At 33.8% G+C, this 22,497-nt stretch overlaps 1 protein-coding gene across 1 annotated transcript; it reads left to right on the forward strand.

The window, feature by feature from the left end:
- Positions 1 to 14,287: 14,287 nt before the first annotated feature.
- LOC139040428 (olfactory receptor 4C16-like) lies at positions 14,288 to 16,692 on the forward strand. Its single transcript, XM_070487200.1, has one exon. It carries the CDS (start codon positions 14,423 to 14,425, stop codon positions 15,353 to 15,355), a length of 933 nt encoding a protein of 310 aa, XP_070343301.1. The 5' UTR covers positions 14,288 to 14,422; the 3' UTR covers positions 15,356 to 16,692.
- Positions 16,693 to 22,497: the final 5,805 nt, after the last annotated feature.

Consider the following 22,497-nt stretch of genomic DNA (forward strand, 5'->3'; position numbering starts at 1 on the left):
TATGTGAGTGCATACCCTAAAATTACCACTTCTTATATTTGTGACCTTGTATACTTGTGGCTCAAAAGTCTCAGATCTGTAGAATGAGTGCACAAGCCTCAATTACTTTCAATACTCCTTCTGATCATGACGTCTTTTTCAGAATTAAAATTACTTTCTTCTTAGTGAATGTTTTAATGATCATCTCCTTGGAGTTGTAATAGTCTGTCCTTTTCTATCTGCAGTCATCTAATAAAATAGGCAGTACTCTTATATGACTTTGATCTTATTTTTCCAGAACATGTCATCTCCCCTCATTGGACCACCAGATCCTCCTTGAATTTAGTGCTTTCTTAATCGAAAAATGTCTTAGACTATAGAATAGTAAAGCCCATTTTTTAAACTAGCTGCTAATCAATGTTGTCTTAACCTAGTAGTTAAAATATATATTTTCAACAAATATCACATTTATGCAAGATAATGGTAAGGGAGAAAGAAAGAATTTACTCACATTTTTCTATGCACTTATTTTGAATCTATTCTTCTTTCATAGTCTTTTCTGTTCTCTATTCATTGAAATTCCAGCCATCCTTTAACTATTTAGATGATTTCTTTGCAACTCTCAGACTTGAACTTTTCTCAGCACAGTGAGTGCTACTGATGAGTTTCACTTTCCAATTTCACTCAATTTATACATAAAAATTACAAAATTTATACCATTTCAGTAACTACGGTCACCTGCCATACTATCAAATCAAATAAATAATGTCAAGTCACCCCACAGAAAAAAGCTTGAAGACAGGAAGGTAACTTTGTTTTCCATACAAGTCAAATCATGGTTTACATAGACTCTACGTGTGTATCATCACATTATTCCTGAGGGTTTTAAGGCTCAAATGCTAAGTAAAATTTTAGGTCAAGTTTATATCCTAAAAGTGCATTTGATTTCTCCCAAGGTGTTGCTTACTTAGCTCAGGTTAATTATTTTACATCCCCAAGTAATCAATTCACTAGTAAGCACCCTTTTAGATCCAAGTTTCCAGGGCAACTCTGCAACTGGATTATAAATGCTTAGTAAAAATGGTAACTCCCATTTATTAAAAACTCCTTGGTGACTGAGATCTGCTTTTTATGCAATTTGAGTTTCTTTTTCCTTTTGTTAAAATCTGAGGGGAAACCTCTCATTCTGGTCCTTATGTTAAGAAATTATTTCCATCCATCCCTACATAGTGTTTTCATCATTTCTCTGGGGAAAAAAAAGAGATGCATGTGTTCTTTAATGTATTTCCATTTAAGGTGAATTTCTGGAAAGTTACAGATTTATTGACCTTCTTTCATGTCTTTTGGAGTTACAAAATGCACATTGACATAAATTGTCAATAGTTGAGATGAATATTCTGTGATTTTGCTCCAGTTTTACATCATTTTCAATAGCCTTTCCTCTTTTTACATATATATTCAAAACTAACACTTGCTTCCGCTTTGCTTTCTGAGCTCCACTAATCATAGCAGTTTTATTTAGTGAACATGTACTCTATGTCAGACATGAACTGACTGATGGAATTTAGCTTATTTTGCCTTACAAAAATCTTATGCAATACATACTATTATGAAGCCCATTTCACAGAAGAAACTGGGGCATAGAAGAGTTACAGTGCAAATAAGTCATTGTCATGAGATAGAGGTCACATTTACAGGGGGAAAGAATGTATTACTGTGAAGGGATAGTGACACTGTTTTCTTGTCCTAAGAGTTATATGAGAGCTTACGTTATAATCATCCATTATTCTGTACGTTAAAATTTTCCTGGTTATCTTATCTAATGGTTAAAAGGTTAAAATAATAAAAGTATAAAAATAACGAAAGGTCATAGCCCAAGGTACTGAAAATTAACACAAACTGTATATTTACTTTGCCTGTAAAGTGCAAATTGCCAAAGGTTTCTGGGAGATCTACTTATGATCTGTTTCCTACAATTCATTTACATTTTTTTAATCTTTTGTGCTTTGCCTGTTAGCTGTCTCCCTCAATCTTGATTTAATTCATGATTTTACATTTCCTTTAGATGTCTGAATTTTTTCCAGGGGATCCTCCATGTTCCTGTTCTCTTTTCCTACATGCTTTTGGCATCAATTTCCCATTCTTTCTACCTATACTTGTTTACTCAAAAATCTCTTCTACTCTGTGGATTACCTTCTCCCTTAGCAAAAAGGATCTACATATATACTCCTGGGTCCTTTAAAATCAACTTGAAAAAATACTTTTATATCTATGATGCATTTTGAGCTACATTTTTTTGTAAATTGCGAGTCATGGGTCTAGGTTTATTTTCTGCGTATGCATGTCTAGTTGTTCTTGCACTGTTTCTTTAAAACTTTATATTTTCTCCATCAAATTACCTTTTCCTTTTTGTCAAAAATCAGTTGACTGTATTTGGATGGGTATATTTATGGGCTCTCTATTCTGTTCCATTGATCCTAGTGTATACACCTTATCCACCAATACCACAGTGTCATTGCTGTAACTTTATAGTAAATCTTGAAATGGGATAATAAGAGTCCTCCAACATTGTTTTTCTCTTTTAGAATGATTTTGGCTATTCTAGTTGCTTTACCTTTTCAGATGAGTTTGAGAATCAGCTTGTTGATATTTGCAAAAAAAGCTTGCGTGGAATTTGAGTGTGATTGTATTGCATCTAAACAACAGATTGCAAAAATTGACACCCTAACAATAGTGAATATTCTAATGGAAAGGCAATGTGTAGCTCTAAATTTACTTAAACTTTCTTTGCTATATTTCATTATTGTTTTGTAGTTTTCTGCAAATTGATTTTGCAAATATTTCATGAAAGTTCTTTGCAAATAGGTTTTATTGTAAATGTTTTTAATTTTACATTTTATTTTCCATTGCTGGTATATAGGAATGAAATTGATTTTGTATGTGGACAATGTATCCTATGAACTTGATAAACTCACTTATTAGTTCCAATATATTTTTTAGATTCTTTGAGATTTTAACATATGCAGCCTTGTTGCCTAGAAATAAGAAGAGTTTTATTTATCCTTCTACTTTATATGCCTTTTATTTATTTTTCTTGCCTCTTACACTAGCTAGGACGTCTGGAAGAATGTTGGATAATAAGTGGTGAAAAAGGACACCCTTGCCTTGTTTTAGATCATGCAGGAAAGTAAGTTAGTCTCTCACCATTAAGTATTAAGTTTGCTATTGGTTAATTATAGATATTTTTATTAGGCTAAGAAAATTGATTTTGTTCCTAGATTTCTGAGGGTTGTTGAACGTTGTTGAAAACTATTTATGCGTCTATTGATACAATCATATACTTTTTCTTATTAGTCTATTAATGCAGTGAGTTACATTGATTGTTTTTCAAATGAACAAGACTTTTATTACTTGGCTGAACAAGGCTTGGGTGTGATTTATTGGTTTTTATTACTGGATCAGATTTACTAATTGTTAAAGATTATCATGTTTATATTCCTGGGCAATAATTGTCTTTCATTTTATTTTCTTGTAATATTTTCATAAGTAATGAGCCACGCTTTTAACAAGGGGATATATTACACATTCTGTTTGTATTTTTTAATGAAAAAGTTGAACAGTGAGTGCTGTTTTTATTAACCTGCTACTTCTTCACAGCATGGTACAGTGGAAAGACTAGAGATGAGTAAGACCTAGGTACACAGCCCACCTCTGCCACAAAGTATGGGTGAACCTGAGGAAGTCACTGTCAGATTTTAACTCTGTAAAATGGAGATAATTATACCTATGTCTTAAAGTTGCCAAGAGGGCACAACAAGAAAAAATTATCACATGCATTACACAGCATGTAGCACTAGAGCAAGCCACCAATATCTGCTAGGCTAACCATAATAGACACCTGACCAATACTCTTTTCTTCATTTACAAAAGAAATAACATTTTATTAAGCATCCTATCATAGCAAACTTTCCTCTTTTATTATTATTATTGAATGAATAGAGGTAATATAGCATCACAGTTAAGAGTTCTAGCTGACTAATGATGAGACTTGAATGAATCTTAGCTTCATTGCATACTGGTGAGTAGCTGTTGTCTTAATTTCTTGATCTCCCAAAATCAGTCTTCTTATCTTTCAAATAAGGATGAGATATTCTTGTAAATTGCTGAACAAAGTTCTTGATACAGATTCCAGTTATTTCACTTATCAAGGTTTGCATAACCTTGATAAATTTACACAAATATGAGGAAAAAACGCTGAAGCAACCATTTACGGAGAGAAGACTCATCCAAGATACCTGGGTTCTCTTCATTCTTCCACTAGGTAAATGGGCTGCTTATTTATCTCAATGGCTCAGATTCATCATCACTTGTTCTGGCACTGTGCAGGGCATTTTTAGATTCTGAAGTGGAATGTGTAAAATGTGGATAGAACATAATGAGAAAATAACCGAATTTCTCATAAAAGGTAAGGACGTGTGAGGTTTCCTGCCTCTTCTATCCTTCATTACTTCTTCCCTCTACAGTAAATCCTCTCATCTCCTCTCTTATCATCATCTGTCTCTGACTTCCAACCAAGAGAGAGGCTATATACAGAAATGGGTTATAGAAGTCAGGCACAGATCATACCCTGTTTTCTCTCATTATTTCCCAGTTGCCTCAAGTGTCTCCCCACTCCATTCCATCAGGCACATGCTCCAACCTTCCAAGGATCATGACTGTGTCACATCTCTTCTCAAACACAGGGAACAACCTACTGCCCTCCTAAGACCAGTCATAGTAAATATTACAGAGTGCATACTCAGTAACAAGTACTGTACAAGGACATTTCCTTCTTATTCCCAATGCTTACAATGACCCTGGAAGGAAGTTATTATTATTATATTATTGTTGCTATCCCCAATATTATTCAAACCCCATATGCAGTCACAGCTGTGTTTTTAGCCTGTCTCCCAGCATTGTTCCCTGAACCCCAACCAAACTGAACTCACTGTTTACTATTCAAGTTTCGTAGTTCTTCTCTTTTCATCCTTGTCTGTGGCTTCTCTCCACTAGGAATGCTCTTCTATTTAAAATGTACCCCATTTTCAAAGCTGATCTCAAACATTCTCCCTCCACCAGGACTTTCCATACCTCTTAGCCAAAATAATATTTTCTTTCAATTATTACAGATATTCTTGTACCACCTTTATGAGATTTCCATCTGATTTTGTGCATCAGTCTTTCTTCTGCAAGAATGCTCATCTTCCAAGAGAATGAGTTTCATGATGCTGACACCAGTGCTTGGCGTTAAGCACACAAGACACATTTGCTCAAGGAATGTCTTATGGATAAACATCAACTTTGAGAAGAAAATCTAATCTCTGTTTTTAATGTCTTATACATCCTGCTTCTCTCATCAAATAGTTTTATATTTCCCCTAATTCGCCTTTTTCATTCTCATGTAAAAACCAATATCATAGTAAACCTCCAACAGTATTATATTATTTTTCAAAATATATCTAATGATAGTTATTTAATCGAGGCTCTGTTTGGCTCTACCATAAGTGGACCTTGACAAGATATTAAGGTAGAATTTATGCAGAAAACTTCTTGTGTCTCCTCTATTAATAATTCCAAGCAATGCATTATCTACATTTTCATTCAGAGAGGCCAGCAGATTAGGAAAAATAAGTTAGTATTTAGCTTCATACGTTCCCACTACCACATTGCACATCACTGAAGATGGCATTTCATATAATTCCCCGAAGGTATTTTTAGCTTGTTTACAGGTGTCCTTGGAAGTTTAATGAAAATTAATGACCTCTAAACCTTATATCTGTTTTGATTTGTTTCTGACGTTAGTAAACTGTTTTTCACAACCTGAGATGAACTCATTTATGCCTAGGCTTATAGATATATTGTGAACATCTATTAAGCTATTTCTGCCAGCAGAGATGATAAAAACTGTTCAAACTTTCCTAATGTGGCAATTATTAATCAAGAAGTAATTACAACATAGTGTCTTCCCTAAGTAAGCAAACGGGCAGGACAAGAAAAGAATGCATAAACACTTAGGCTAAGGAAGGTGAATACACAATCAAAGAGTTAGAGAGATTAGATGAATTCCAAATCTCTTTAAGAAAAGTGTAAGCTGGCTCTGGAGGACACAGATATTTGAAAGACGAGTGAAAGCTAGTGGAGGGAAAGGTAGATGATATATAATGAGTGACTGAAATAAAACAGATAAATTGGAGAAAAGGACTGAGGAGTCACAAGATGAACCAGGCTGGCAATAAGCAGGAAATATGAGCAAAAATGAAAATCCACCAAGGTGTAAATTTTTTTTATTAAAAATAATTGTTGCCAAGCTGTTTTGAAGTGATAAGACCACTAGCTGGAAAGGAAATGCAAAGCAAAATCAGAGATGGGCCAGTTCAAGGCAATAGGCATTTACTGAGGTCTGTCTATGGGCGAGACTCCATGCTAAGAGCTTCTGAGAAAACAAAGCCAAAAACAAAAGGCCCTGCCCTCCAGAAGCTCAGTAAAATGACAAAAACAAAGCTAGCACTACCCCTAAAAACCATGATACAGGGCAGGTTGAGATGCCTTTCAGGAGAGAAGCGCCCAGAGATACTGAGGAAAAGGAGAATGTTCCCTGGTGGAAGAATTGACTCTTCCTGGGTATGCTTGAGCATGTGTGCTATTCTCATTAATGGAGAAAGAGAGTTAAATAAACGCTCAAAATTGTCTTGAATTAAATTAATACACGAGGAGTAGACATTCTCATTTTAATAGTATTAGGGTGGGAAGAAAGAATTTGGGAATAAAAGACAATCAGAGCTTTATTTTGTTGTGATATATTGGTTTTTATTGCTGGGTTTGATTTACTAATGTTTTGTTAAAGATTTTTACGTCTATGTTCATGACAATAATGATCTTCAGTGCTCATTTCTTGCAGCATTTTTGTCTGGTTTTGCTACTGGCAGAATGCTGATCTCATAAAACGTGTTGAGAAATTTCCTTTTTCACTTAAACAGAATGTGTAGAATCAGAAGTTTTGCTTCTTTAAATGTTTAGTAGAATTCAACACTGAAGCCATCTGGGCCAGGAGTTTCCTTTTTTGGATGGAGGTTTTAACTACAAATTCAATTTCTTTAATAGATGTAAAGCTACTCAGGTTATATATTTCTTCTTTAGTGAGTTTTAGTAGTGTATGTCTTTCAAGGAATTTGTCTGTTTCAATAAGTTGTCAAGTGTATGTCATGAAGTTGTTCAAATATGCTTCTCATGTCCGTAGGATGAGAGCTGATGTCCCCCTCTCTCATTCTTGATGTTGGCAATGTGTCATCTCTCTTTTTTCTTGATTAGCCTGGGGAGAGGTTTGTCAATTTTATTGTTATTTTCAAAGAACCAGGTTTTGACTTTGTTGATTTTCTGTATTACTTTTTTGTTTACAATTTAGCTGATTTCCTTTTTAATATTTATTATTCTCTTCCATCAGCAAGGTTTGGGATTTATTTGCTTTTCTTTTTCTAATTTTCTAAGATGGAAACTTAGGCTATTGACTTTAGATTTTTTTAAATGCTTACTTCTAGTACTTAAATTTTCTCTAAGCACTGCTTTAACTGCATCCCACTAATTTTAATATGATGCATGTTCATTTAGTGTTAAATAATTGTTTTTACAATTTCCCTAGAGAATTCCACTTTGACCCATGGCTCTGATATTGGGTACGCATATACTTATAATTTTATGCTCTCTTGAATCGATCCTTTTATCATTACATAATATCCTTTGTCTCTTCTGACCATTTTTGACTAAAGAATATTTAGTCTGACATAAGCATAGCCACATTTGCTCCCTTTTACTTATTATCAGCATGGGATAACTTTTCCCATAGCTTCATTTTCAAACTATGCATGTCCCTAAACTAAAGTTGGTTTTATTATAGACAACATATAATAGAGTCTTGCTTTTTGTTTTTAATCCGTTCAGCTGCTTTATACCTTCTGATTGGAGAGATTAATCTAAATACATTTAAAACTAATTATCAACAGAGAATGACTTTTTATTGCCATTTTATAACTTATTTGCTGTGTGTCTTGTATTATTATTTGTATCTCTGTTTCTCTCTTGCAGTTTTCCTCTGTATTTTGTTGATTTTTTGCAGTTATATTCTTTGATTCCTTCCATTTTTCACTTTTTAAAAATTTTTTGGTGAGGTAGATTGTCCCTGAGCTAACATCTGTGCCAATCTTCCTCAATCTTGTATATGGGATGCCACCAAAGCAGGTCTTGATGAGGGGTGTGTAGGTCCATGCCAGGGAACTGAAGCCATGAACCCCAGGCCACTGAAGCAGAGCACGTGACCTCAACCATTATGCCACCAGGCTGGCCACCACTTTTCTCTTTTATGTCATCTATAAATATTTTTATGTGTGGCTACCGTAATACTTACATAAAGCATCTCATTGTGATAATTGTGCATTTCAGTGATAACATCTTAACATCAATCATATCTACACTTATACTTCTTCCCTCACACTTTATAATAACTTTATGTTATGGATACCACAACATATATTTGTTTATACTATGTCTTCATTAAATGACTTTTGTAGTTATAGTTATTCATAAAACTTTTGTCCTTTTTGTTTACACTAAAATTAAGACATATTTATATAACACCATTAAAGCAGTAAAGTACTCTGTATTTGTCTTCATAAATAGCTACATAAAATGAGGTTTATACTTTCATATATGTTCTGGTTGTTGTTTACTGCCCTTTGTTTTAGTGGAATAGCTCCTGTAGCCTCTATTGCAAGACAAGTCTGGTGACGTTGAACTCCCTAAGCTTTTGTTTGTGTGGAAATATATGTCATTTGTATTTTCAAAGACACTTTTCTGGGTAGTGAATTCTTGGTTGACAATTTTTTTTCATTCAACACATTGAATATATTATCTCACACTCTTCTCTTCTGCAAGGGTTTCACTGATAAATGCAGGGAAAAGCTAAGCTAGGAATCTGATTGGGAGAAGAATTGTTTCTGGGTGATCCATTTCTTTCTTAGGAATGACACTATTTTTTTTCTGTCTGCTCTTTACCACTCTCTCCAGCATTCATTTGTTTGATTTTTATTTTTCCCTCATACTATTCATCAGTTTGAAGCACCTAACAGCTCTGAATCCTTGTTTTTATGTGTGTAATGAGCATACGAAGGATTAACTTGCTATACTTGGAGGCTGAATAGACAAATCAAAAGTTAAATTTATTACAGGTAAGATGGTTCTGACTAGCAAAGTGAGGAAACCTTTAGGGAATAATACTCTCTAGGATGCTAAGAACTTACATCATTATTTCTTAAAATATTCCCCCTGGAATGCAGACAAGAACATTTTTTTAAGTTTTCTGTAATAAGGCTGCCCACAAAAAAAGGATGGTCAGACTTGACACTAATTCAGAGAGTCTCCTGACAGGTAAGTGACAGATTATCTCCATCTTTTTATGCAGAGAGACATCATTAATTACAAAATAATCCAAAATAATTTTCTAACATATTACCAGATTAATTTTGATTATAGTATTTCCACATATTCTGATAAAGCAATAAAAAAGAACAATCCAACGTTTTTTGAGCCTTAATGTTAATGTAATAAATAAATAGAAAACATACAAATGTTGGGGAGCAAACATCTTTTGAACACAATAAATATTTTATAAGCATCAGGTACCTGAAAAGCCATCATTGCCGTGTAGAAATAGTGGAAGGTATTACATCTATTAAGGTTTATTAAATTTTCTAGAGATGGCAGAGTGTAGAAGTGTTCACAAAAGATTTTGATGTAAGGTAGTGTGATGTGATAAGCCCTCACTAAGACCTATGGGTTCCAGAAAGTTAAAAATAATTGCATCTGGTTAGAAGTTACACACAACCTCAGCGGAGGTAGTGACTTTCATACAGCTTCTGGAGAATGACAGCTTTTCCCTCTCCAAGAGACATCCATGAATAGAATTTCTATATCAAATTATAAAGTCATTACTCCATGTATGCTTCTAAAATATCATAAATCTATAATTTTCAATTGACACACTTCTGAGATGTAATTGATAAGGCTCACATGTGAGGGGATGCACTATAATTAGTGTTCGGGTGGTGAACATGGTGTAATGTATACAGAATTCGAAATATGATGCACATACGAAAAAAATAAAAATTAAAAAAATAAAAGTAAAATAACTACTTCTCAGAGAGAGCTCAGAGGAAACATGACAGTGAAGAGGCTAAAAACTGAAAGATAGCATACCATATGTGAAGGTAAAAGATAACATGTCTTATGTATGGGAAGGGAATTCCTGAAAATATTTTGAGTAAATATCTACCCTTTTCAGCAATCTTTGTCCCTGTCCAATGTTCTTGCACATGTGATCTTACCTACCTTTGCCCCTCTCTAAGGCTTCTGCTGTCTTTAGTAGGATTTGGAAAGAGGAAAAGATGAAATATTAATATCATGTCATTTTGGGCCACCAGATATAGCAACAAAGAATAATGGGTATTAAGTTTCATGACAATTTTTTGCTTTTCAGATATGCTGTTTTCCAGGGCATCTTCTGAACAGATAAGCAGGATTTATTTGATTCAGTTACACAGAGTGAGGAGTTCAAGGAAAGTAGATTGTATTATGCTTCTATTTGAACATTGAGAGGTAAAGAATCTCAGGGCAACTTGTTAATATTCTGACAGAAAGAGGTAAATTCTGTGAAGAAAAAGGTGAGTGTAGTATTCTTCCCAAGATAGAAGTCTAATGTAACTTGATTAGGCTGATGTGGGTAGTTTAAGAGACAGTGCCTAAGGAAAGCAATGCTTTTCACTGTAGCATCTGCAATAAAACAAAGAAACACAGAAGAAGCCACCTCACACTGTATATTCCACCTTTTCCTGTTTGATTTTCTTTCAGTAGTTCTTTGTTACCCACCCATTTTCAAACCAATAAGTTTTCTTATTATTGGTTTGCTAAATTTAGCCACTTTAAAGTTTGCTTATCATGTTTGAAGAGTTGAAATGAGTATAGTAGTTGTAAGAAGATGTGCTATGCTACTGATGCTGTTTTGTCGATGGATCATTATAAACTGCTTTTGAGTGTGTTAACACTCAGAGTGTGTTAACACTACTCCAGAGAATAAAAAAATGGACATGTGGACATAAACATACTACACTCAAAAGCAGAAATCCATATTATGAGACTATGAATAATGTCTTGTCTTTGTACCCCTAAGGTCCTAGGATTCTTTCAAAAAATGCTTTAAAATGATCATTTTTATGGGTTTCAGAGTTTCAATGTCTTACATACCATGCGATGCTGTTTGTAGTACATCTTCTACTCCATGTTGTACAGCAATTCAAAAGTTAGTTATAATTGATGTCAGTTCTTTTTTTCCTTTTTATGGCTTTATAAATTGGAGGCTTATTTGTCTCTCTACCATACACGATAGATGGAAGGTTGTAGTAAATTTATGTCACGAATCTGTTTTGTAATCAGTATAGTACAACAACAAGAAGAAAAATATTTTAAGGGGTAGTGGATAATATTCAATTTAAGAGGTCTCACTGAGTACCTCCAAAGCAGAAGACATCAGGTTGGAATTGTGGAGAATAAAATCCTAAGGATGAATAGTTTTCCAATATTCTAAATCCTGGAAGGAAGCTAAAATAAGCACATTTATTCTTGTGTTATAAGCAACAATATCTAATATTCCAAGAAACACTGTAAAGAAAGCCTTTAAGGGGCAGGAGAATGAATCTCCCTTCTCACAGAGATTCAAGCAGCTAGAAATGGAAAGGCATTACAGTAAGAAAAGAGAAGGTACGAGGAGTTTGGATCTGCTACAACTATTTTTTTTTTAATCCTTGGCTAATACATTACTTCCATTACAGAAATTCCACCTGATATATTTACTAGTCTTTGTATGTTTCAATTACATTGTGAACATACCCTGTTTATACACAGATTTCAATAAATATGTGCTTATTTGAGAATTCTATTCTCCCTTTTCTAGATCATAGGTTATTAGATTATAAAATAGGTTAAAAATCTTTTTGTTTCCACAGAAAGAGATCCTTGTAATGTACTTGAGGCCACAGAGACTAGTTTTCAAAGAAATTAATAAACATATGACTAAAGTAGTCTGGATTGTTTGAAACATAAATGGATAGAAATGAGTTTTACAAATGCAGATTGCAGTACAGACTTTTAATGTCATTATGAAACTATTGATTAAATATTTGATGAAGACCCACAGCTATTATTGTTAACTAAACTATATACGTATTATTATTAATTTTTAAGTATATATATATACATCCAAATGTAAAACAGAAATATTTGCCCTAGAATTGAACAGGCTAATAGAATCAGTAATATCCAAATCAAAAACTACACACTCAAGACAGTGATCAAAGTCATTGACTAAATAGACCGAGACTTCCCCATCACCTTGCTTCCACTGCCTTCCATATTTTAAAATGCTAACATTATATGATACAGCACTCACTTAAGTGAATAAAGGAAAGGATAACCTAATTGTAATGCTTGAGATACCAAGACTCACTTATCTTATATTTTCAGATCTTTGTCCTTGATCACAAAGCTCAAAAAGATTTTTTTATCCTTGGCACTCCAAAGTTAATAACTTCATCAGATATTTTCCCAAGAGTTGTTTTTGATTTGAAGAAAGACTAAGTAAATTTCAAGTGTATTGAGAGGAAAATCTACTAAAGGAGGCAAAAATTATCTAAGGGTAATTCTGTGTTTATTTAGTCCATCCTCGACTGAGCTTTGGTCAACTCACAACTTCCAAGACAATGTGTTGGAGGTATGGCAAAGTTTGGGGAGGAAGACAATATGATAAGTAAGTCTTCCAGATTTTATTTAAATATATTAGATTTCAGTTTAGATTTTTGCTTGCACGTAGTGTCACTTCCAACATCAACTTGGCAATAAATATCTATAGAAAATATTTTTCTCTTGGAAATAAGGGTCACAATATTTCTTTTTGAATTTGAAAAAGGAAATCTTCATTGAAAGAGTTTACATTCCAAAGTTCAATGATCATTGAATTTACTAAGACAGAAAGGAAAAATAATAAAGAAGTCAGTTACTGACTATCCGTTATGCCTCTTTCTAAAACCACATGCTCGTCTGCTCTGTTTCATGAACATGGGGTTGGGGGATCGCAATCATGATCTGGTTACACCATCTGCCTGGTGCCACCCCAACAGACAACCACTTTGGAGCTATAATGCTTAAGCTAAAAACTTGAATTATGAAAACGAACTATAGGTAATATATCCCCTTTAAATTGTATATGTAATTTTAGGATCTCTAAAGGGTGTTTTTCAGAAATTGAAGAAACTCAAATAGAAATGTTGTACTTAAGATATTAGCAACTATCAAACAGCATTCATTTCTGCTCATCAGTACTTGTCAAGAACTAATATCACAACCTTGCTTGAAGTTTGCAGCAGATTATTTAAAGGCCATCAGAGCTTCCTGTCCTTTCAAAATGGAATATCTGGGAGAGAAAGTGCAGAGTATATTTCTAAATAATATATATTCATATAAATGTGTATAACGATATGTAATATATGAATGGATAATGTATAAGGAATACATTATTTATCTTGTTGGGAGTGGTATGTGAGTTGTTCAATATTATACATGATATACAAGGGCAGTCATGTATATCCTAAATGCCAAGTAATACATCATGCAATATGTGGGCTTCAAGATTTATTAAAATGAACAAAATTAAGGAAATAAGAAAACAAGAAATATCTCAATTTTGTAGTTATTGAATTGACAATATTAATTAGAATGATATCAATGTTAACAAAGGGTTGTATTTGAAGGGAGATGTAGGAAAATATCACATTCACAAGTTTATTTGAGGCTCAATACACCCAACGAATGAGTCAATAAAATCTGAGGAATAAGATATTGAAGAGACATTAAGAAATCACAATCAGGGGCTGCCCCAGTGGTGTAAATGTTAAGTATACATGCTGTGCCTCAGCGGGCTGGGGTACACGGGTTCAGATCCCGGGCTCAGGCATAGGCACCACTTAACAAGCCACGCTGGGGCAGGCATCCCACATATAAAATAGAGGGAGATGGACACAGATGTTAGATCAGGGGCACCCTTCCCCAGCAAAAAGAGGAGGATTGGTGGCACATGTTAGCTCAGGGCTAATCTTCCCCAAAAAAAATTTCAAAAGAAAGAGAAATCACAGTTAGAATGCACCTGATGAAGAGTATTTGCTTAAAATATTCCATAATACCACATGGTATCATAAATTAATTTGCTTAAAATATTCTATAATATCTCATAACACATTGTGAATTAATTCGATCTTTTTTTTGCAGATAATATATTTCACACTGATCCCTTCTCCTCATTCATGAAATCATGCTGCTGAACAATAATGTGACTGAGTTCATTCTGCTTGGGTTGACCCAGGATCCTGTTAGGAAGAAAATAGTGTTTGTCACATTCTTGATTTTCTATTTGGGGACATTGCTGGGTAACCTGTTGATTATTATTACCATCAAGACCAACCAGGCACTTGGGAGTCCAATGTACTTCTTCCTTTTTTACTTATCCTTATCTGATACCTGCTTCTCTACTTCCACAGCCCCTAGAATGATTATGGATGCTCTTTCTACGAAGAGCACTATCTCTTTCAGTGAGTGCATAATACAAGTCTTTTCATTGCATTACTTTGGTAGCCTAGAGGTCTTTATCCTAATTCTTATGGCTGTTGACCGCTATGTGGCCATCTGTAAGCCCCTGCACTACATGACCATCATGAGCAGACAGGTCTGTGGTGCATCAGTGGGTGTGGCCTGGATGGGGTCCTGTGTGCATTCTTCTGCTCAAATTTATCTGACCTTGAGTTTAACTTTCTGTGGTCCCAATCTGATTGATCACTATTTCTGTGACTTGCAGCCTCTATTGAAACTTGCCTGTACAGACACCTATGTGGTCAATCTACTCTTGGTGTCCAATAGTGGGGCCATTTTTATGGTGAGTTTTGTCATGCTGATGTTCTCCTATGTTATCATCTTGCATTCTCTGAGAAACCACAGTGCTGAAGGGAGGAGAAAAGCCCTCTCCACCTGCATTTCCCACATCACCGTGGTCATCTTGTTCTTTGGTCCTTGCATATTTATATACACACGTCCTGCAATCACCTTCCCCATGGATAAGATGATAGCTGTGTTTCATACAATTGGAATACCTTTGTTAAACCCTCTGATTTATACACTGAGGAATGCAGAAGTAAAAAATGCCATGAGGAAGTTATCGAGCAAGAAGTTGATTTCAGATGACAAAAGGTGAATGGAAGTTTCAAATTTTTCTTAACAGTTTGGATTGACCTAGAAATTCATAGAGGATAAGAACTTCCCACAATGGAATTATTACAATCCTAACTTGGGGCATGAGAATTAGTTCCTTCAGGAAAATAAGTAAACACAGAAATTGGCCAGTTTTGAGTCAAATTTATGAAGAGGAAGAGACAGCACTATGTACTAACTGGTATGTGAGGACCATTGCCTTATTTACCACTCACCGTTGTGTCTCTGCCTCTGGCCTCAGTAGTATCACTTCCAGTTTTGAGTTAATGTTTTTCCTGCTCTTCATCATGTTGAATTATGTTTTTTCCTACTTCTAGATTTACCTCCTCCCCTTATGCTTATATCCACAGCCTAGCTGTTTTTACCTCTTCCAAAGTTTTTCATTTATTAGACACTTCTGTCTCATCATGTTTGATCATGGATCTTCAACTTACTTGTCCTCCTGACTTGGCAGAATATACCACATTAAAATAATTGTAGAAAGTTCATTTGGTAAGGGCTAATAAAAAATCTAGTAATCTCCCTTCCTATTCTTGAGCATTTGCTCCAAATATAAACCATGTGTTTACCTAGATCTTTCTCAAACAGTAAAAACAATGAGGAAATTCACCATTCTGAGCTAAGTCTTTGATCGTAAGAAGACTTTGTCTATTGGGTTTATTCTCAGAATTGTATTCTTTTGGCAAAATCTACTTTATGCTCCTAACTTGAATCCTTCTAACTTGAGGGGAGTGGTATTAAAGATTCTTTTGAATCATATACATTAATTCTACCATAGAAGGCCCAAATGAAGGGTGGTATATTTATGTAGTCAAGAAGTAGAGAGAGTAATCCATCAATGTTACTGAATTTTAAAATACTAATAGAATAAAACAATGAATGAGATAAACTGAGGAGGATATTTAGGTTTTAAAACAGCAATATTTATATAACTGTTATGAATTACAAATTTCCTTTCTGGAAAAGCAAAACTGTGGAAACAGTAAAAATTCAGCGGTTGCCAGGGGTTCAGGGAGAGAAAAGAATAGACGAATATGCAGAATACAGGTCATTTTTAGGGAAAGGAAATATTATTTATGATACTGCAATGATAGATACATGACATAATGCATAAGCCAAAATCCATAAAATTACAATACCCAGTGCATGCCATAATGTAAACTTTAATGTAACATAATGGACTTTAATGCAAATGTAATAATTTTGGTTCATCAGTGTAATGAATGAACGAAATTAATGCAATATGTCAGTAAATGGGGAAACTGCGGAGGGACAGAGCAGATATGTGGTAACTCACCTTACTTTTTCCATAATTTTTCTGTAAACCTAAAACCATTCTGAAAAATAAAGTTTATTTTTAAAAGTTATATTCACAAGAGAAAGCTTATTGTCTTACTACCATGGTTAAAAATATTCTATTTTTATACTAATTCATTATATAATACAAGTATATCTATTAGTAAGCCACATATTGATATCTTCAAGTTTACTCTTGTAGCTATACTGGTATCATTAATGAAAAAAGAAGATTGTCTTTTTCTGTCTGAAAAGGATTTTCAATTTAGATATTATTATAAACTTGCAAGCATTAATTTAAATGATGTTATCAATCATGAAAAATTTCTTTAAAAGACTTTAGCTATATTCCACATGATAGTCTTTAATACTGCATATTTACATATTTAAAATGTGTTTTTCTCCTACTTTATTATTTTATTTCTCTTTTTAACATACAACTTTCATGGACACACTCATATCTATACACATCTAAGTGAAAATGATTTTTTTAAATAGTTTTTCTCCAGTAATAGCAAAATACATGATTTTTTTCTGAACCCCTTCAGCCATTTTGCCCACTCTGCCTCTCCTCACCTCTGGCAACCACCAGTATATTCTGTGTATCTATGAGCTTTGCTTGTTTTGTTTTATTTGTGTTAAATTCCACATATAAGTGAGATCATATAATACAAGTATTTCTCTGTCTGACTTATTTTATTTAGCATAATGCCCTCAAGGTCCATCCATATTGTTGCAAGTGGCAAGATTTCATTCTTTTTATTGCAAAATAGTATTCCTTTGTGTGTGTGTGTATATATATATATATATATACGGCATATCTTCTTTCTGCACTCATTCACTTAGGCTGTTTCTGTATCTTGGCTATTGTAAGTAATGCTGCAATGAACATGGGAGTGCATATATCTTTTCAATTAGTATTTTTGGGTCTTTTGGATGAATACCAGAAGTGGAATGGCTGGATCATATGGTAGTTCTATTTTTAAGTTTTTGAAGAAACTATGGCTGTAAAAAATATTTTAAAAAGTCTAACTATACACTGTCTAAATGAGGCCCATTTTAAGTGTAAACCACACTTAGACTGAAAGTGAAGGGAAGGAAAAAGACATTCCATGCAAAATGTAACCCATAGAGGGCAAGATGGCTGAACTAATGTCAGGCAAAAAATAGACAAAAGAGACAAACAAGGTCATTACAAATGACAAAGGGTCATTTCCATAGGAAATCATAACAAATATATATGCATTCAACATCAGGGCATCAAAATACAAAAAGTCTATATTGATGGATCTGAAGGAATGAATATATGGGAATACAATATTAGTCATAGATATTGACCTCTCACCTACAAGAGCAGACAGATCATCTAGAAAGAAAATCAATAAGGGAAGAACAGACTAGAGCAACACTGTTGGTGAAATGTTCCTAACGGGCACATCCAGAACATTCCACCAATAAGAGTAACACACATATTCTTTTCAAGGGCACATCGAATTTTCTCCAGGATAAACTATATGTTATAGCACAAAACAAGCCTTAACAAATTTAAGAAGACTGATATTATTCCAAGTATCACTTCTGAACACAGTGTAGTTAAACTAGAAATAAATAGCAAAAGAAATAGAAAGAAAATACAAATACATGGAAATTAAATAACACACTCTTGAGCTACCATTAGGCAAAAGAAGCAGTCTAAAGGAATTAGAAAATATCTAAGAAATGAAAATGAAAACACAGCATACCAAGAATTATGGAATGTGCAAAAAGTATTATTAACAAGGGAATTTATAGTGATTAGCATTAAATTTAAGAAGAAGAAATATTTCAAGTAAACAACCTAACATTATACCTCAAGGAATCAGAAACAGAACAAACTTACCTTGAAGTTAACAGAAGGAAGGAAATAACAGAGATTAAAGCAGAAAGAAATAAGTAGAGGATAGTAAAACAATATAAAAAATTGATGAAAATAAGAGTTGGTGCTTTTAAAAGATAAAGTCAGCAAATGGTTAGGGAGACTAACAAAGAAAAAAAGAGAAAAGATTCAAAAGATTAAATAAAATTGGAAGATGAGACATTGCAGCTAATGCCACATATAAGAAATATCATAAGGGAATATTATGAATAAGTATATGTCAAAAATTAGTTAAACTAGAAGAAATTATAAATCCCTGGAAGCATACAACCTACCAAGACTGAATCAAGAAGAAATATAAATCCTTAACAGACCAACAACTGACAGTATTTACAATCACTAACCTAAATCTTCCACCAAAGAAAAGCCCAGGACCACACAGTTTTACAAGTGAATTCGATCAAATATTTAAACAAAGACAACATCAATCTTTCTTAAATAGAAGACGAACACCTCCAATATTTCCTCATCACTCTGACGACAAAACCAGACAAAGACCCACAAGAAAAGAAAACAGAAGGCCAATATCCTTGGTTAACATAGATGCAAAATCCTAAAAAAATTACTAGAAAATTGAATTCAATAGCAAATTAAAAGGATCATACACCATGACAAAGTGGGACTAATCCCTGGGATGCATGATCGGTTCAATATATGCAAATCAATCAATGTGATACACTATATTAGCAGAGTGAAGAATAAAAAGCACATTGTCATCTCAGTAGATGCAGGAAACTTTTCCAAAATTTAGTACCCTTTTATAATAAAAACTCTCAAAAAATTAGTTATAAAAAACCTTACTTCACCATAATATAGATCATATATGAAAAGCCCACAGCTAACATCATATTCAGTTGTGAAAAATTGAAAGCTTTACTCTAAAAAACAGAACAAGACAAAGAACCCCCCTCTCTCTACTTCTGTTTAAAATAGTACTCAAAGTCCAAGCGAGAGTAATTAGGCAAGAAAAATAAATAAATGGCACCCAACCACATAAGAAGAAGTACAAGTATCAGTGTTTACAGAGGACATAATCTTATGTCTAGAAAACCCCACAGACTCCACAAAAATACTGTTAGAACTAATCAACTAATTCAGAAAACTTGCAGGATAAGAAATCAACAGGGGCTGGCTCCATGGCCGAGGGGTTAAGTTCGCGCACTTTGCGCAGGCGGCCCAGTATTTTGTTGGTTTGAATCCTGGGCGCGGACGTGGCACTGCTCATCAAACCATGCTGAGGCAGCGTCCCACACACCACAACTAGAAGGACCCATAATGAAGAATATAATACAACTATGTACCGGGGGGTCTTTGGGGAGAAAAATGGAAAACAATAAAATCTTTAAAAAAAAATCAACATACAAAAATCAGTTGGTTTTGTTTATAGTAACATTGCATTTTCTGAAAAGGAAATGATGAAAACAATCCCATTTATAGTAACATAAAACACCTTTTTAGGAGTAAACTTAACCAAAGAGATGAAATACTTGTACACTTAAACTGTAAAACACTGATGAAAAAAATTAAAGGGCACACAAACAAATGGAAAGACATTCTGCATTCACGAATTGGGATACTTAAATATGGTTAAAATGTTTATGCTACCCAAAGTGGTTGATAGATACAATGAAATATCCATAAATATCCCAAAGGAATTTTTTCACAGAAATAGAAGAAACAATCCTAAAATTCACATAGAACCACAAAAGTCCATGAATAGACAAGGCAATTTTGAGCAAGAAAAATAAAGCTAAAGGCATTAGGTTTTCTGATTTCAAACTAAATTACAAAGCCACTGGTTTAATTACAGTAGCATAGAAACATGGTAGTAGCATAAAAACAGACATAGACCAATGGAACAGAATAGACAGACTAGATATAAACCCACTCATAGGCAGTGAATAGAAAGTTGGCAAGGATGCTAAGATTAAATAATGGAGAAAGTAAATCTTCCCAATATATGATGTTAGGAAAACTGAATATTCACACGTAAAAGAAAGAAATTGGACTCTTCTATCACACCAGACACAAAAGATGAACTCAAAACGGATTAAAGACTTAAACATAAGCCCTGAAACTTTAAAACTCCCAGAAGATAACATAGAAAAAACCCTTCAGGACAATTGGGATTACATCAACTTTAAAAGCTTCTCTACAACAAGAAACTATTTCATATATAAATATATATCTATATCTATTTTAAAAAATGAAAAGAAAGCTTCTGCACTACAAAAGAAATAATCAACAAAATGAAAGGTCAAACTATGAAATGGGAGAAAATATTTGAAAATCATGTATCTAATTGGGGGTTAATATTGAAAATTTATGAAGATCTATACAACTTAATAACAAGTGACAGATTTAAGGAAGAAATACATGAGTTGCTCAATTAGCTGACTGCATGTGATAGAAATCATTAGGAACAAGTTTCTTATCCAAATAATAATTTGGCAAAATAAAAATAATGCAAAGCAGAGGATGTCAATGCTGTTGTTTTGGGAAAGTACCAAGAGAATAATTGCAGAGACATTACTGCTTTTTTTCTGTGGTCCAGTGTAGATAGAATACATCAATCACCTGAACTGATATAATTCATAAGCCCATATTTAAAAGTGTTTACTGAGAAGAATGATGGTCAGATTCTATTCAAGAAACTAGGTTTTATTGACCTCATCCAAGTGTTTCAAAGAATAAAAATCAGATGAACAATTAGAATGACTCTCTAATAAGACTGTGTGAACATGCTTCTGCTAGCTGATTTACATTAACTCTCCAGCAAATTGTGATCAATGTCTGCCTCAGTAGACATGAATTCCTTTGACTAATCAACAATATTAAATATTAAAATTCCGGGGCTGTCCCCATGGCAGAGTAGTGAAGTTCATGTGCTCCGCTGCGGCGGCCCAGGGTTTTGTTGGTTCGGATCCTGGGCGAGTACATGTCACCACTCATCAGGCAACGTTGAGGCGGCATCCCACATGCCACAACCAGAAGAACCTGCAGCTAAGATATACAACTATGTACCAGAGGGGATTTGGGGAGATAAAGCAGAAAAAAAAAAGATTGGCAACAGTTGTTAGCTCAGGTGCCAATCTTCAAAAGAAAAAAAGAAAAAAGAAAATTCATGTAATACCTATTTGCAAAGGCTAATGTAATATATGCAATAATTCCTTGCAAAGGAATTATTCTTACTCTCTTTGACTCAAAAGTTATTAAAGAATCAAGAGAAGTCACATAGTGAAATTATTGCTTAATCGTGTACATGAAAATGTGAAGTTTAAGCTGTTCTTATTAGTGGAATATACATTATATTAAATCCATTTCTGAATGAGGAGGCATAAAAATAAAAAGTAAGTGAATTTATAGACAAATGTTTTAAAATGGAGAGCTTCCTCTTCAAGAGGCTGGTGTAAATATTTTGATATTATTTCCTTTCTTCTTTATCTGTTTTTAGTGGTTTAGTGAAATTTATGTGCCAATATTTTAAAACATAAGGATGTTTAGTCTTATGATTAATTCAATGAAAACAGCACACTTTAATGAGGCACCAAATAAACCTGCAGATACAGTCATTAAAAGGCTGAGTAGAAGGCAGTGCTATATTAAAGTTTTGCCCTCAACTCTGTATATTACACTTGGCGAGTCAAATTTCTTTTACCCTTCTGTTTTTCAGGTCTATGTATTTCTTAACTTAAAGGTAAGGGAAAGTATATGTGTATAAATAGTGTGAACCTCCTCCAAAATCATCACAAAGGATAACAAGCCAACAGGATTTGATTAATAAATCAGAACCATTGCAGTAGATGGTGACACAACCAGGTGTTAAGTTGTTAGAGTGTTGATGCTTCTGAAAAGATGACACTGAATGACTAAGAATGTGTTCCATAAAATTCTTTATAAATTTTAAGTCAAAA

This window comes from Equus asinus, chromosome 17, assembly GCF_041296235.1.
Source record: "Equus asinus isolate D_3611 breed Donkey chromosome 17, EquAss-T2T_v2, whole genome shotgun sequence".
Lineage (NCBI taxonomy): Eukaryota > Metazoa > Chordata > Mammalia > Perissodactyla > Equidae > Equus > Equus asinus.